Here is an 18,852-nt window from a genome sequence, read left to right on the forward strand (position 1 = left end):
GGATATAAAGGTATTATACACCCTCACTGCTCAACTACACATTTATATTTTCTGGTCACACTAAGTGTACCAGCATGTCTGCTCTGGAGAAAAGAGAATTAACTGGCTGAATTTTTAATAAGATACTGCTGGAATAAGCAAATTACATCCTTCTTCCTTCAAAACAAGAACCATCTAAACCTTGAATGGATTCCGTGACTACTTTTTGGATACCAATAGGACACAATGATCCTTCAATACAGGTTATTACAAAAGTCAGATGTGACAATGGTCCCATTCCTGCAGCAAAACTCCCACTTTCTTTGGGCCATGTTGCATATGGATATGAGGCATCTTGGTTTGAATGTTGAAAGCATCACAATATAATTTATCTCAAACTCATTTTCACATGCAGGATGGATTCCAATCCCGACGTATATGTGCGTCACTTAAAATTAGAAGCATTTTTGCATCGTAGGGTGCTAACAGACTCCATAACAAAGTGTTGCTGACTCCCTAATGGTATATTAGGGCAGATATACAAGTCCTTGAACAACTCAGTGGTTTGGCAAAAAAGGAGACGGTTAAGTCCTTCACCTGAGCTATTTGCAGAAGGCCAGATCCAACTATGCCTCAAGTCAATGGAAAATCTCTTTTATAACATGTGTATGTCACAGTCATATCTCCTAAGTACCATATATTTCACATTCTAGTGGAAACAAACCACATACATGAGACACTTCAGACATATCAGTAAAGAACTATCAACCTATATATAATTTTATACACCTTTCAGATAACTCAGAGAGCCAAGCGCATAATCCAGCACTTTGAGACATGTGGATCTGAGATACTCTTTGGGGAATTTGGGATACACACTTTAATGAAATGCACTTTCCATATATATTCAATATGACTTTTTTAAACCTGAAATGGATTTACCTGTAATACAGACAGTTCAAGTTATTCACTTTTTGGGGGGGCTAGATCTTGTCTACACTACAAGGGAAATTCAATCTGAGCTACGCAACTTGAGTAACATGAATTGTGTAACTCAAATCGACGTAGCTTAGATCTACTTACCACGGGGTCCACACTAAGCGATGTTGACAGGAGATGCTGTCCCCTCAACTCTCCCTTCTCTTCTCGATCTGATGGAGTACAGAAGTCAACGTGAGAGCGATTTGCGGTCAATTTAGCGGGTCTTGACTAGACCCGCTAAATCGACCACCGATGCATCCATCGCCACTGATCGACCCCCCCAGTAAGTGTAGGCAAGCCCTGAGTCATTGCAACATGTGAAATAACAGATATTAAAGGATTATAAATGGAATAAACATACTGGAGCCAGATAATTGTCATATGCTGAATCTGAAAGTCTTTTAGAAAGATCTCACAATCTTTGGGAGAGATGCTGCACCCAATGAAATCAATTACTAAGCTCCCATTGACATTCATGGGTGCAGGGCTGAAGCCTTGTATGGTGCTAGTATTTTTATTATTAATAATAATTTATTTTCATTTATATTCTTTGTTTTCCTCTCTTATTTTCATTGGCAATTATAATGACCACTGCAACTTCACTGCCAAGTTCCTACAGCTAAAGGCTTATGGCATCATCTAAACCACAGAAACGTTGTAACAGTGGTAATACAATTCAAAACATTTTCCCTCCCAAATATATACAGACACCTCCCCGGGGTTACGCAAACCTACACTTACAGAAAAAGTTCTGTAAGCTAGAGATAGGAGGTGGGTGGTGGTTGTTTCTTTGGGGGGTTGTTTTTGCGTGAAATGGTCGGGTATACATTTCCAACTTACGCAAAATTTGAGTTACGCAAGGCGTTCCGGAACGCAAAACTTGCATAAGTCGGGGAGCGTCTGCACTATACAGATAAAAATTGCTTTGTATCCTGCATGAACAAGATTGTGACTCTAAAAAGGAACTTTCTATTCTTCCATTCTAAAACTTCTTTAACTCAGTCTATTACAGGGGCAGCATGTTTCAAACAGCTTGAGGATATTTTATTTAAGATGCACAGAGCTAAATTAGCTGTTCTCATAACAGATGTTTTAACTTTGCAAAGCTAAGACAAGTCTTCCCTCATTCTTGCTCAAACTAAAGATGCAAGCAGGGCAAGGAAAGAAAAGCGCATTGTACCAGTGCAGAGATGTTTGAACAGTGCCACAGCAAACACTTAGCAGAAGCACAATGACATCCCTGCTGGGACAAAGAGGACAGGGCCTCTGGAACACATGAGTTATCCAAGGTAAATAAATGTTAGCAAGTCCTATCTTAGTCTCGCTGGGGTCAATAGAAAAAATTCCATTTGGACTTTAGTTAGTAGCAGGATTTAGCCCAAAGTATAAGTTTAAAGGAGTGGCATGATATATTAAATTTCATCCTGCCTGTTAGAAACTGAAAGTACTTTAGCCCCACTATGACTTGATTAGCCCCCATTAATCCTTACACAAAGTTTATGCCAAGAACACACTGAGCAATCAAGTTAAAATTAAGTTTGGACAGGAGTTGAAAGAGTCATTTTAGATACATTGGGATTATTTCCCCACCCTGCTCTTGCTAACAATTCTATGACAGCAGTTCTAAAGCAACAGCCCCACCAATTCTTCGGTACACTGAGCTATGGTAAGACTGGAGTTTCCCAATTCCCAGATTAGGCCACAACATAAACATACAACCCCAATATAAAAATTATTTTTTTCAATGGACTATACATATATTATCTTGTGAGATGGTACTGAGAGCCTTCAAGAATAGGGAACTGTGACAGGAAGTTTCTCAATACACCTCAGTTTGGTGATAAACAGCAAATTGTTGTTTTGTTTTTTAAGAAAATCCAATTTCAAATCTTCTTCTCTCTTCAAAATACTTTTGACTTGAATTTTTGTATTTAGCTCATCATGGAGAATACAGGCAATCTTTAACACACAGCAATTCAGGGACTTCATCTAAAGAAATACTGATGAAGCACACTACGTAAGTAGTAGGTCATTACAAGAAGTAATGTTCCAATTGTACTGCAACATAGTGATTAACATAGATCAGAAAGTTATGATAGACACAGCAGTTACCAGCCATGTGGACCAAAATGCAGAATCAGAACGGAGGGTTACTAAAATAGGTGTAACATACACTTTACAGTGATTCCTGCTAGTGGTGCTCTAAGTCAAGAACCACTCATCATTTCTAGGACAAATCACTAGTTTAAGCAGCTGAAATTCACATATATAACTAAGGAGTTGCAATGGTACCAGCAGCTTTTTCGAATCCTATATATGAAATTACTTTGGGTCCTGATCCCACAGGCCCTACCCAGATAAGAATCCCATTGAATTGCAGGTTTGGCTTAGTCCTACAAATACTTACAAATGTAAACTACTACTCTTGAACTCCAGACGAATCATGTGAACTAAGCTATTTTCCATTTATTAATTTGTCTAAACAACATAAAAATGTTATGGTTCTTTTAAAATGCTGAGATGGAATTTAATCTTAAGAGTTCTGCTCTTTCACCAACAACTGGAACTTCAAGCATTTAACAAGAAGCTTTCACTGTATTTAACTCTCCATAATTCACAACAAGCATAACAAAATAACTTTACTTTTCTAAAATATTTGGTAGGAAGTTTTGTCCAGAACTTGTGAATCAGAATTTTGATTCATTTTACACTGTACAAAAATAAATCAAGCCTAGAACCTATGAAGACATGTACATGCACAGTAATTTTGTGATTAATTTTTGTAAATGTTTACATAACAGCTTTAACATTAACATTCTCTATGTTTACAGAGTGCCTTGATATAAAGCTATTTTGAGATAATGGATAACCGAGTTTACACCAAGACTAATTTGGCTCATAGTATCAAAGATTGGTTGAATCGTCTCCCTTCTTCATACACTCATGAGGCCAACTTCCCCATGGTGTAACTATTGTCCTAAATATTTTCAGCAATGCTGCAAAAGTATTTGGGTAGAGTGCTAAATGCTTATTTACATAGCACACAATAACTGGTGTCATCAGAAAAAATACATGATGTTAGACAATATTTAATGTGCATGTTTAAAGTATCTTCTGCTTTTTTTACTGGCACTAACAAAAGTAATTTGCACACAATACGTTAGGATGTTAAGTGTATGACAAAACTCCAAAAAAGGATGTGTAAGGGGAAGCACCACTGTGAACTATATATTTAGGTACTGCTATTTACAGCATCCTCTGTCACAGGACCAGAGCTTCACAGTAAAGAATGACCTGATCTTTCATACAAGATGCAATAATGAGGCACAGCATATTGTCAATCTGAAACAAAGACACCATTTTTAAAAATTCCCTAACTTTCCATTATGTGTGTAAGTGAAATAATAATTTACTACAAAATCTACCAAATATCATCACGTATATGTGCAGAAGTCCAAAGTAAAAGCCAGCCACAGGCCCTTCGCAGTGTTCAATTATTCACCAATTACAAGTTTATTTTTCCCTTTATTTTTGCTCTTGTATGCAAAAGAATGGATAATTTACTGTCTAAAAGTCATTTATTCAGTTTTCTTAAATGACAAGAGAGCACCTCTGAAACATAAAGACTGTCTTCAATAATTCTGTTCATGTTCCAAAACGTGGTCACCTGTTAGTATAGGAAAAATGTTTGCAAAAGGAGATGAATGTGTAGTAGGTATTGTAAGTGAAGACCATAGCAGTTTAAAAGTCTCCAGCAAAATTCTTTCAGTTGAGTTCCTAAAGTTAATCACTTAAAAAAAAGTGATTTTCAGAGCTGCTGAGCAATCACTGTTTCCATTACTTTAAGCTTGAAAGTTTAAGCTTAGTCTCCTAGTGAACATCTTGTTCCAGCAATTTAGATTATACTGTTCTTTGTGGGTTTTAAACCACAGCTTCTGTTCAAACTTTAACTTGGATGGCTCCCAAAGCAAATTTGTCAGCTGAGTATGTTTGAGAGTCTACAGAAACACTGGAATTACAAATACAGTAAGGAAGTTTAACAGTTCTACCTATTGATATTTTGCAGTATAGAGCCTGGCTTTTATGATTTATAAGTAGACATATGTGGTTTAAGCCTCTAGTATCCAAACTATAACACCAAGCTTCTACTGCTGTTTAAATCATCTGGCCTCTTTTATTCATTAAGTATTTTCAAAACCTTTTGTTTTGTCTGTAGAATTTAGCTGCTGAAGCAAGGTCTGAAGCTCCTGAAGGCACTCAGATTATTACATATGCTACAGCAAGCAGACGTTTCCTCTTCCTCTTAGATACGGTGGACTCAATCCATCTTCCACTGAAGTCACTGAAAAGACTCTTACTGACTCCAGTGGGTCAGATACTGTGATGATGGAAACAACTATAAAAAAAATCTAGATTATATTAGTTTGAGGGATATGAATCCCAGCAGTTGGTGGCTGGAACAGGGACAGAAGTGTGAACAAAAGACATATTAAACTTGTTTGACCTTAAATAAAATGTCTTTTTACAGGTTTGCCTTAAAAATGCATCCTCCTTGCCTCAGCTTAGCAAAACCCTATAGAATCTACAGGGCAGTTCACAGACGTGTATCACTACTGCTTCAATCTTCCTTGCAGCCCTGACCAGACCAGCCAAATACTGATGTGACATTTCAGCAGTGCAAATATTATTACCTCCTGCTTTTTGTTTCTCTCGCCCCCTTTTCCTGAAGTTAGAGCTTTTATGTGTAAATATGTTTATTTGGGATTCTGATATTTGAAAATGCCATTAATACTGAAGTTGATTCCTGGGCAACCCACAAAAAATTACAGAGGAATTGTCAGATATGAAACAGTGTTCAATTGGCACATTTGGAAGTTTGGGATTTCTTTGTCAGCACTCTTATACTTAACCACAAATATTACAATAGGTTAGTATCTGTGTGCCAACAGGACAATTCTCCTATGCATTGTCTGGGTTGGGCTCCAACATCCAGTCCTGTCCTAGGTAAAGTGTGAGCAGAGTACACCACACACACACACACACACACACACACACCCCTTCACTAAAACTTTCACATCTTAATAGTAAGCCTCTGACCTTCAGAATCCAAAGCCTGAATTTTCAGCTTCAGCGGTGAATCTTCAAGATAAAGTTCTCTTGTCGTGGACACAATTTGGATGCCGTGAATTATGTCAACTATAGCATCACAACGAAGCACTTGACCAGTCACTTAAAGAAACAATAGAAAACATTAAGTCGGTAGCACTGAGCATGATCACCACCAAAATGATTAAGCAAATACATCTTAACCAGCTGGCAGATCTAAACTAGGGGCAGAACAAAGCTTTACCATTCAGGGGATGGAAACCAGGTCCTGAATGCTATTGAAAAATAAACTAGGTCCTGAAAACAAGAGAAGTAGTTCCTCCCTTTTAAGCTCAAAATAAAAGTGTTTCTCTAGGACAGCGACAGGAAAACTTTTTGGCCAGAGGGCCACACTGGGTTTCGTAAATTGTATGGAGGGCTGGTTAGGGGAGGGGGTCTTGGGCTGGCCCCCACCTCCTATCTGCCCTCGCAGGACTCCTGCCCCATCCAACGCCCCCTGATCCCTGACAGCGTCTCTGGGACCCCTGCTTCATCCACACACCCCAGCTCCCTGTCTCCTGACTGCCTTTGTACCCCCCCCACCCCATCCAACCCTTCCTCTCATTCCTGACGTTCCCCCCACCCCCGGGATTCCATCCAACCACCCCTTTTCCCTGTTCCGATTGCCTCCGGAACCTCTGCCACTCCATCCAACACCTCCTTCTTCCTGACTGCCCTACTCCGGGACGCCTGACCCCATTCAACCCCCTATTCCCCCCCGACCCCTATTGACACCCCTGCCCTCTGACCAGCACCCCTAACTCCCCTGCCCTCTAACCAACCCCCCATGCTCCCTTACCACACTGCCTGGAGCACCGGTGGCTGGCGGCACTACAGTCACGCCACCCAGCTGGAGCCAGGCCATGCTGCCACTGCCACCACGCCGCAGCCCAGAGACTGGATCAGGCTGGGCTCTGCAGCTGCACTGCTCCAGGAGCTCGCTGCCCCAGGAGCTCACAGTCCCGCCACACAGAGCATTACTCCCACAGAAGAGCAAGCAAGCTGAGGCTGCAAGGGAGGGAGGACAGCAGGGGAGGGGCCAAGGGCTAGCCTCCTGGGCCAGGCAGGACAGTCCTGCAGGCCAGATGTGGCCCACGGTCGGTAGTTTGCCCACCCCTGGTACAGGATTTACAATGCCCACCATATTGTCAGTGAAGAAAATTTGCTTTACTTCCCCTCCAGAAAATGTTTGTATAGTGTTGCTGGTTCAGAATAGCAGCTCCCTGGACACAATTCATTGACAGAAGTGGGTAAAGGCCCCCTACACGTATCATTCACAAAACACCCTAGATTCCTTTGGGATGAAAAGTGCAATATAACGTAACCAATTTATTATACAATGATTATGTTACAAATAAATGTCTATTAACTCATCTACTTTGCATATCTTTCTTTCTAAAAGTAGACGGTACCCTGCATTGAAGTAAAGCATGAAAGTAAACTCAAATTTTCCAAATCCCAAATATCTGAAACTGAATTATGTAAAATTCAAATTGAAACATTCACTTTTAGGAATCCCCAGATTTGTGAGAGTTTCAGATACACCTACATCCACCCTTGAAGGTTTCAGATGCCTTACCCACGTTGACTTGAGACCTCTGCAGAACAGGGTTCATGTGGTCTTTTCTACCTATAAGCTTATAAATAAAATGCACATATGAATGGATGTTTGTTACATATAAATGTATATGTGTATATCCTTTAAAGATGTCATAGGCTTATAAACCTGCAGTATTGTACAATTTTTTTTAACCCAAACAAAAAAAAGTTGAAAACTTACATATATCTTCAGCAAAAATTATACTTGTCAGACGTGTTGGCTGCGATGAACGTGCCTGGACAACAGCCTTTTGTGAACATTGACGTTCATCTTGATCTGCAGGTTCTATGCTAGCAACTTCTGGCCTTGTGGAAGACCTACAAGAATATCACTGAAAGTTACTGCAGTGTTAGCCAGCTATCATGGAAAATGCAGAGACTCTTATTTAAAAGCGACAGTAACCTTTTTATCTAAACCACCACCACCATTACCATATGTAAAATCTCTGTCTTCATATTACAAGCTATGGGACTGACTTTTCCACATGCAGAGTGCCCACATCTATCAGGGATTTCAACCGGGGTTGAGGCTGGTCAGCACTTCTAGGAAAAAATAGGCCCTAAGCCTACACATATACCCCTTACTGCAGCATAAGAACGCCAGCTTATGCTAGTGATTTTGCTTTAAAAAAAAAAAAAAAATCCTATGCATTTACTAAGCCAAAAAATCCCTCCTCTTGTGCTTTAACAACTTAGAAGCAGAGACAGTAAGATAAAATGTGAACATGAAGTGCAACCTAAGATTAAGTCTATCAATTACAGTGATGTGATGAAGTAGGTTTTAGCCCACAAAAGCTTATGCCCAAATAAATTTGTTAGTCTCTAAGGTGCCACAAGTATTCCTTGTTCTTTTTGCTGATATAGACTAACATGGCTACACTCTGAAACCAATCATAAGATACATGCTATTCATCACTTGCAATCATAATTGGCATCTTCCATGGCAAAGGTATGGATGATAACTCAGTTTTTTTCCCAATTACAAAATGTTACAATTATCCATAGATTTGCTATGGCAGAGCCCATTAATAGTAAAAGTGATGAGTAACATTTTTCTAATTAAGAAATTCAAATGTGATATAATGTCTAGTTAATGTATGCAATACAGTTTAGATTTAGAAGCTTGTGTAATACTATTTGGTGCTATTTAAATCTACACAGCCATTTGAACCATTATAAATTATTTGACTAATCCCATTTTTGCTCAAAATTGTGTTTCTTTAAAAAGCAAGACCCCAATCCTGTAGTGAGTTCTGCATCAGCAAGCCCCTGGGTCCACACTGAATTCACTGCAGGCCTGGGGCCCACATTTTTAATTTCTTAAATGTTGTAAGGGCCTGAATGGAAGCGGAGTTGGGGGTGGAGTCACAGCTAGAACCATTCTGGATTTCTCTAAGGCGGTGATGATCCATGGTGATGATGAAAGCGCAGTTGATTGGCTACTGAGTTTTCTTAAAAAATAAAAAACAATAATGAAAACTATGGATGAGAGCCAGACCTGGTGGAAACAGCAAAGCTACACTGATTTATCACCAGCTGAGGAACTGACCTTATTTTTGGAATTATTTCCAAATAATGGCAATTTTTAGAAAAGTTTCACAAAGCAATGATCTATGGGAAATCACCTGAAACAGAAATGTTTTGATTTTCATCAACTCTCTCCAAAGCTGAGGCTTGCACATGTTTGATATTAACCAAATCAAGAAAATAGCCCCTTTCTCTGTAATTAATTAACACCTATTATAAACACATTACCACCATATTGCATTTTGCAGTACTTGCAGTTTTCTTTCGGCTAGCTACCCAGTCAAGGAGAACACACAACCACCTTTGTTCTATTAAGTAGAATAAATGATTATTCATCCCATTGCAACATTAAACAACAAAAATCACCATCTTAATATTGAACCCAGCCTTATAATGTACTAAACACCATCAACTCCAAGCAGGATCAAAAGAAGTTCAAGAGATTGCAATTCTTACATTTGGGCTTCTCAAATGAAATATGTAACAACAAATCAGTTTCAGGACCAATAAGGTTTACAAATACGTTTTCAAAACTACACAACATGTGTAACTGTAGAAATGGACATGTAACCATTGTACACAGTTTGTATTGAACTGCACCTCAGAACCTTAGGTATGGATCAGATTTCCACCACAGCAGACACTGAACAAACACATGACAAAAAGACTTTAAGCAGCTTATAATCTAAAGGTATGAGTAAAGTACTGGATCTGTGAAGTATACAAGTACTTGGTTTGCAATTATATGAACTGCACATGAAAATACAGATTTGTGGGGATTTACAGGGTTTTGCATATCTGTTGGCCAAACCCTGCTTTCCTCAGGCAAAATGACCACCACTGAAGTCAATGTATTAATGAATATGCCTCCAACAGATGTTTTTCCCAAGTAAGGACTAGGTTTCAAGAATGGGGTGCAACTGTCACTGATATTTCTGAAACAAGTATCAGGATTTAGCCTATTCAAAAAACAAAAGAACAAATCACACACACATGCACAAAACCACAACGAACAGCTATCAGCAGTTATTTATGGGCAGTTTAAGAACTGATAAATTGTCTTAGTCTGAAAATAAACAGAAAACAATTAAGCTTATGTACTTAAAACTGTGAAAGTCAAGTCCTAATAGAGATGTTTTTATTATACTTTAGTATTCACTAATAAGAATCCCATCTATATTTGCCCATAAATAAGGTGTAATAATTATAGGTTGGATGAATAAGACATTAACTGAATAAATGTTGGTACAGTAGTGTCTTCTATTCTGTTACGCTCTTCCCTCCACAGAGCTAATTTTAGTCTTGTGATATAGACAGTAAACAATTCACTATTTCAGAAAGCAACACATACCTCCACAATTTATTCTACAGCCTAACTACTGGCGTGTTTTTAATTCCTGGGACAGCATGTCGGTAATTAGATACTAGAAGAGCTACTAATATTTCAACACTACATTCTACCAACATGTACCTGGTAGGACTTCTTGAATTACATACTAAAACTGCTAATAGCGTCTAGCAGTAAAAGTAATGCTTGGGTGGTGCTGGTGGGAAGAAGCAGAATAGCAAAGAGAGAGGGCAAAACAAAAGAAATATGTAATTTATGTCCCAACATTTGTTTTACTCCTACATTTTGGGCCAAATTCTACTTTCAGGTGACTGCACAGCACTCCCATTGACTTCAGTACTTTCTACTCCATTATGTTCAATTTTTTAAGTTTCAGGCTTTACAGACCCAATCTTGTCCCCATTGCTGTCAGTAACAAAACTCGCATTAGTGTCAATGGGACGGGATTGGGCCCTAAATTTGTCCCTAAGCAAATACTGCAAAATTACAGGAATAATATACAACTCTCTGCCATGGCAGAAGAGCAAAATAAGTGGGTATCATGGGTGAATATATCTACCATATTTAATGCTGTTAATAATCCATTTTCAAGTGTTGGCAAACATACTTCTTTCTCCATCATTTTAGCATTAATTTGATGAATACGAGTGCATCAATTTACAGATAAGTTCAGATTGCACAGTTTAAGTACCACAGAATACCTAATTATCAAAAAAAAATAAGTCTCTCTGAAAATAAATAATTATCAGCTCATCTAATGTTTCAGGACTTGACTTAGAAACATTTATAGACATGTAGCCAGATGGAAACAGTACCATCAAATGGCATGTAAAGCCTTTCAACAGTTTGATAAGACTTGACTGAACAATATGTTTGGTGCTATATTCAGTGATTCTCAGGACATAATTTACTGTTTATATACCAAACTGACTACACAGCAGCCAAAATAACACAGAAGCAGTTTTATCTGTATCAGCAAATTATGGTTCCAAATAGATTCCCAGGGAATCGTAAGATGTTCAAGCTGAAGCATAGCCTTGTCCTCCTCACGATGGAACAGAATTTCTCTATTTGCATGAGTATTTAAACGTACAGGGAAGGACAATTCTCTCTCCTTTTTACTCTACTCTATCCTCTCTTAGGCCAATTCTCATTGTACTGAGAAAAAGAGCATTAAACAGATTTCCATCCCATCCTATGTTTTACAGGCAAATGTAATAGATTGACACAGTGAGAGTAGCCAGCTGTGAAGCTTTTGCTCAGAGTGGGGTTTTCAGAAGGGCTATGGGTTGGCCCACCTATGGACAGCAATGGGAATGGAGTTAAGCCACCAGTGACTGCTTTTGAACACTAAACCTAGAATGCAACTTGAAATTAAATCATATTGTTAAATCCAAAAGATCTTTATCGTTCATTTTTTTCTGAGGCAAAACCTACCATGGGGTTTTAATCTCAGTAAGTCCCACATGATTTGGCCTTCACTGAGTATTACAGGACACTGCTCTAACTAAAATGTGATTTAATTTCGTGGATTGTTTTGCCTCTATCTTTACTAGGTAGAATATAACCAAACAAGATGTACATTCCTCAAAGCATAATGGATTTTGTTACAGAATTTTAGCTGTTGAATTAAAATCATCCTCCTAGACATTTGGGATTGGGATTAGCAAAATTAACATCATGCATCTCCTAAATGCAGGCAATTATTTGATATATTGCTTCCCTGTAAGTTCAGTGAACTGATATTTTGGACCTTTTCTCCTCATCTTGACCTAAAACTGAAATGTATAATTAGGGTTTTGAGGTTTGTGTATGTAGCTATTACATAAATGTATAAATGAAGTGTATGGGATGGTTGTGCATTAGAACAGGATCCCAGTTTGTCATTAAATCTATATTTAATGGAGGCAGAATACAGGGATGTTAGGTTTGTTAAAGATATGAATAGTCAGGTTCTCGCACAGCCAGACACCCAGAGATTCTTCTCAAAACTTCCCCCCTTCCTGCTGCTGTTAGCCTAACTTTGTCTAGATACTACTGAACCTTCCCTGGTGTTCAGAAAAGCTTTACAATAACCATCACTTTGCTGTTCTGAAAAAGTGGCATTCCTCTGCTGCAGCTGTTGTTCTCATAGATTTCCCAGGCAACTTTACAAATTCTAAAAGAGATAAGCCCATTCCCAAGCAGTTATGAATAGCAACCTATTCACGGTGAAGGAAATTTGTTAATTCTCCACAAAGAAACAGTTTTTGATCCAACCAAATTGGAAATACTGGCTGGAATTTAAAAAAAGGGAAAGATAACAGAAGTAACTGCCATGTACAGGTGGCCAAAAAGTATTTTATTATAACTGCTGAAAAGTTCATGAAACAAGCTAAAGTGAGTACAGACAGAAAGGCTACAGGCATGTTAGCCATCTACTCTAGTTAATATATTTTTTAAAATCACTAGATAATCCAAATATTAGAATGCAATCAAAACAGATTAAGGTTGGTGTCAAGGTTTTTTCCCCCACTTTGAACTTTAGGGTTCAAGAAGTGGGGACCTGCATGATCACTTTTAAGCTTAATCACTAGCTTAAATTTGGTACGCTGCCACCAGCCAGAAGTCTGTGTCTGGCACACTTCTGTTCCCCCAAAACCTTCCTTGGGGAACCCAAACCCCTTGGGTCTTAAAACAAGGAGAAATTAACCATCCCCCTCCTTTTCACCCACAGGACTCTCACCCTCCCTGGGTTCGCTGAGCAGCTACACAGATCCAAATCCTTGGATCTTAAAAAAGGAGGAATTAACCATCCCTCCTTCCCCCACCAAAATCCTGGTGAGTTTAGACTCAATCCCTGGATTCTAAAACAAGGAAAAATCAATCAGTTCTAAAAGAAAGCTTAATTAAAAGAAAGAAAAGGTAAAAATATCACTGTAAAAAGCAGAATGCAAAATGCTTACAGGGTACTATCAGATTCAAATAGACTAGAGGGACCACCCCCCCCCCAGCCTTAGATTCAAATTAACAGAACAGAGGTAAATATCCTCCATCAAAAAGAACACATATAACAATAAGAACAAATAAGATAATCCACCTTGCCTGCATATTACATTAACTATTGAAACATAAAGACTGATTCAGAAAGATTGGAAAGTCTGAGTGTACGTCTGTTCTTACCCCAAGAGCTAACAACAAACCCAAACAAAAGCAAAACTAAGATTTTCCTCACACAACAAGATTTGAAAGTATCTTGTCCCCCTATTGGTCCTCTGGTCAGGTGTCAGCCAGGTTCACTGAGCTACTTAACCCTTTACAGGTAAAAGAGACATTAACCCTTAACCGTCTGTTTATGACAGTTTGACTGTATAAATCATCAAAAGGAGAGTCAAGGTATGGCTGCATCCCTGGAGAGAACTCATGCTACTGTAACTTGGGAGCACCCAAGTCTGAGAACATTGCATGGCTGTTCAGCTTGCTGCAATGCCAGCCATTGTGGTGATTCCCTCTTTCCTCATTCCCCCTCCCCCAGAAAAAAAAATCACTGATTCAGAAGAAGGCTCCTTCACATTCAAACCTTCACTTCAAGTAAACAGGTTTGCCAAGAGGTGGGAAAAATTAACCCTTCCAATCCAGAAGAGAATTTATAGCTTTCACCCTGCAAAGGTCTTGAAAGGAAGGTGGGCATAGTGATTGAAGGGGCAGTGGGGGAGGAAAAAGGAAGGAAAGATACAAGTAACCAGAGTGTCCTGATGAACAAAGCAAGGAGAAGGACAGTCAGTGGCCCTTGCAAGGTTCCCAATGGAGAACAAAGGTAGGGCTGTTCCAGGCACAACCTTCTGGGATGGGAGAAAAAAAGAAGATGAGGGGTGAAATTGGAAGACCTCTAAAATACAGAAGCAAATAGTAATCCCTGGCTGTTCTGACTGGACTGTTTTTGTGTTTAATGCTTTTTTAAAATATATTATTTTAAACCTATGCATATGTGCTGGGTGGTCTCAGTACAAACAGTGAGATAAATGTATAATACCAAAACCGGGAACACCCTGCAATAAGGAACAAGAAAACAAACTTTGCAGGGTAATTACTGCAACAGCAGCACTGAATCCAGGATTTTATTGCTCTAGACACATTAGTAAACGTATGTTCCCTATAGCAATCCTATAATAAAGAATCATGGGACATCTTACTGCCACAGACAACTATCCATTCTTTTCACAGAGTACAACCAGGCCCATGTAAGGTGGTGAATGAGTTACATCCTCGCTACACCTTTAAAAGGGCATACACACCTTATGTGGGGAAGCAAAAAACCAGGGGTCAGCAACCTTTGGCACACGGCCCATCAGGGTAATCTGCAGGCCGTCTGTGAGACATTTTGTTTATGCTGACCACCCGCAGGCATGGCCCCTGCAGCTCCCAGTGGCCGTGGTTCGCTGTTCCCAGCCAATGGGAGCTTCAGGAAGAAGTGGCCAGCACATCCCTGTGGTCCACCACTTCCCGCAGCTCCCATTGGCCGGGAACAGTGAAGCACAGCCACTGGAAGCTGCGGGGGGCCGTGCCTGCGGACGGTCAACGTAAACAAAACGTCTCACGGACAGCCTGTGGATTACCCTGATGGGACATGTGCCAAAGGTTGTCAACCCCTGAAATAAACTCTCCATAGTAAAGCGTGCAACCAACTACAGTAGAAAGCGCTCTCTTTGTTTCCTATAATTTTGGCCTGGAAAATCAGCTTGCCCTGAAAATTGCCAGATTACTCAAAAAGCAAAGGTTTCTGCAAAGCTTGAAGAAAATACGTAAAACTGTTTTTGGAAGAGAGCACTGCCCTGCGGTGGTAGACCCGTATCTTATCTACTAGACCATGGAGACTCTCATGCAAATTGCTTTCATGTTCTATACTCAGTAAGGTGAACTATAAAATGGGGATAATGGTTTCTATCCATTTTTGTGACGTGATTTGAGAAGTAGGGATGTAAAAGCACCATGCAAATGAAAAGTATAAATTATCACCGCCCACATTTTTAAATTGGGATAACAGATTCAGTGACTTTGCTGGAAGGCAGTTTAGCTTAGGGAGTTAGTGACTGACTGCGGAATTGGAACCAGGACACCTGGATTCCTGCCTTGGGACTGGCACTTGATACGCTATTATTTCTTACCCTTCTCACTAGTGATTGAAGAGAAGGTAGGCTGCACTGTACATACAAGCATGGCCAAGTTAACCATGTAATGAGCATGTTTATCTTGTCAGATGTGCACTGAACAGCACAAAGCAAAACAGGAGGTATAATTAATTTGGCCCAGCCCTGCTCATTCCTTTAATTTAATGCTCTAGTGACCCATCCATTGTATTTAATTTACAATTTTTAAAGGTATCATATGTTCATTCTACATTTCTTTTTCTTATCATGGACAAAAATTGTAAAAGACTTATTTCTACAGCAGCAGAGATATGAACGTGCTTCAAGAACAAATGATGGACCCTGACACAAAAAAGGGCAAGAACCTGAAAGGTGCAGAGTGCCTTCAACACCTGCTGAAGTCATTTAAGCTTTCTATTTAGGGAATAATAGTAATAATAATTCTCCTAGTCTTCTTTTCTGAGAGTATGAACAAGACTCTGGTCAATTTTACTGCAACTATTTGGAATCATGGTAAAGGGCAGAGAGCCTTCAAGTTTATCAAATGCCCACTTGCCAGTGGGAGTGAAAGAATGAACCCTAAGCAGAGTCCAGTGACAGTACCTAGGTAGAACTCCAGTAACTGGGCTCTCATCAGGATGTAGCCCATCTTTTGTATTGGTCATCAGCTAACAATTTTAGTCTATTTCTACATAGGAGGTGTCTGGATAAGTTTTCAATCCTGTGTTATTATTTCAACATTATTAAAACAATCTTCTTCTAAGTCTTTAGGACCCAATTTGACTCCCACTGAAGTCAACAGAAACTTTCCACCATCTCTAGTGGGCACTGGATCAGACCCGTCCTCTGTCTTAAGTCTTAAGAGAGCAATACTGCATTACCAGTCAACTTTGTAGAGGACTTTGTTGTCATGCATGCCATTTCTACAAAACAGAAGCGGAAATGAGTGTGTTCCAAGAATGTAAGCATATTTATATGCCACATGTGGACATAAATATAAATTCCACACAATAATTTACAATGTAAGGAGGTTTTGCAATTGTGTGGTACAGAGTTCAGCCAGCAAGTGCTGCTATTTTAAAACCACTGCTTCACAATGCTTCCCTTCCCCCTGGTATGATTAGGAAGTAACCATCAATTTGGAACATTTTTTAAATTAAGTTTTATCTTCATTTCTCTGTAGGTACTGTGTTTTGCAAAAGGTTACCAATAACGTATATGATGTTTATACCTAGACCCATCACAAATCTAGATCAAAACTTCATTTACAAAAATTATGCTTTGCTGCTACAGCAACAGTTACACCACAAGAAAGCACTGGAATCCCAAAAAGTCAGAAGTATATTTAAAGCTACACTTGTAGTTTTGTCATCTCTCATAATTTTCTTATGGGACTCTTAATATTTTGTGCTTTTCTTGAAACCCCAGCTCTAGCAGTCATTTAATTACATGAGAATCTGAGCTTTCATCTTTAAAAAAATGCATATCAATGGTAAGTTTCTAGCATTTCTGGTTTCAGAGAAAAGCTTGAAAAGATTAACCCAAATGCTTAAAAGACAGATGACAAATAAAAAGAACCTACAATTTAAAAAAGCCATATCATGAATATTTGGACTTTGAATTTCATAGACCTTAAGGTCAGAAGGGACAATTATGATTGTCTAGTCCGACTTTCTGCACAACACAGGCCACAGAACCTCACCCATTTACTCCTGTAATAAACCCCTATCCTATGTCTGAGCCACTGCAGTCCTCAAATCGTGGTTTAAAGACTTCAAGGTGCAGAGAACCCTCCAGCAAGTGACTCGTGCCCCCTGCTACAGAGGAAGGCAAAAAAAACCCAGGGCCTCTGCCAATCTGCTCTCGGGAAAAATTCCTTTCCGACTCCAAATATGGCAATCAGCTAAACCCTGAGCATGTGGGCAAGACTCACCAGCCAGATACCCTGGAAAAATATTTACTGTAGTCACTCAGATCCCACCCCATGCTTGGGAATACCATACTAGAAGCACTGATAAGGTATTCTTCAAAAAAGAGAACCACTGTTTGTGATAAGACATCATCAAAAGACCAATTTTCATAGAGTTGATATGAAAAACTACATTTAACTTTGAACAATTAACCAATAAATCCACTTAGATCTGCAATTTAGGATCCCTGCACCGAATGGCCAACATTTATACCCTCAAGGGAGCGTGTTTCAAAGAATTGGTTTTAATCTAACATTCTATCTTGAATTTTTCATACAGAAAGCATCATCTACAGCCATACAGCGGAGTTACGCAACTGTTTAGTAGGTGGATTTTGCATGTAACAGTGATGTCTTCTCAGAGAGCTGCTACAAACTATCAAACCATGTATCAGAGGTCAAAGTTTGGCGTGTATCTCATTTGACAGAGGTATCCTTTCAGGCTAAGATTAAAGATAATTTTGTACATATTGACTCTGTTCTGAAATTCTGTATAATTACATGCAAAGGAGAATTTACTTAGTACAGTAAGTGTGTGTATTAACATCTAGACAACTCATTTTGCAATTATGGTTAATCACTTCTATGTATCAAAATACCTTATGTTAAAAGAATAGAAAAGTAGGATAAATTATTAAACTACATTAATGTAGTCAAACTAGAAAATGTAGCGTTAGGTACCTCAGTTATCCTACCAAGATCTTCAAAGATGTAAACAAAAGTAAAAGGTTATAAATTCTATACTCCAACCAGAGTAACTCTTCAGCAGAGTAATCCGCCAGCTAGAAAGTGACATACAGGGGCAGAGGCCAACTGATCAGAAGTGTCAGAACTCTCACCATCCTCAGTTACTCAATATTCAATCTCATGTTAAATATCCCTTAAATTATTACTTATAACAAACATTTCTTTGAAATTCCTGACATATGTAAGACAAACTTTTGTTTTGCAAACTAAGGACCAAATCCTAAAAACAAAGATATGCGTGTTTAACTTCAACTCAGCGGAACTGCGCATGTAAAGAAAGTTATACATGTGCATAAAAGTCAGCAGATCCGGGATCAAAGAGAACCATGAAAGAAGTAGCCTATTTCAGCGGTACTCAAACATTTTCATAGCATGGACTAAAATATGTTTGAGAGATTTTCTCATGTGGCATCTCCCCTTCCATTCACATT

General features: G+C 39.0%; 1 protein-coding gene across 1 annotated transcript in view; it reads right to left on the reverse strand.

Moving 5' to 3' along the window:
• The window catches only part of NUP210 (nucleoporin 210), a 126,097-nt gene that overhangs the window by 101,420 nt on the left and 5,825 nt on the right, over window positions 1–18,852 (reverse strand). Inside the window, exons 2-3 of the mRNA XM_032764187.2 lie at window positions 7,886–8,022; window positions 6,058–6,189 (exon numbers count right to left, since the gene is read on the reverse strand). Of these exons, the coding sequence (XP_032620078.1) occupies window positions 6,058–6,189; window positions 7,886–8,022 (269 nt within the window). The remainder of the gene's footprint in view (window positions 1–6,057; window positions 6,190–7,885; window positions 8,023–18,852) is intronic.

The sequence above is a fragment of the Chelonoidis abingdonii genome, chromosome 17, assembly GCF_003597395.2.
Source record: "Chelonoidis abingdonii isolate Lonesome George chromosome 17, CheloAbing_2.0, whole genome shotgun sequence".
NCBI classification, from domain to species: Eukaryota; Metazoa; Chordata; order Testudines; family Testudinidae; genus Chelonoidis; species Chelonoidis abingdonii.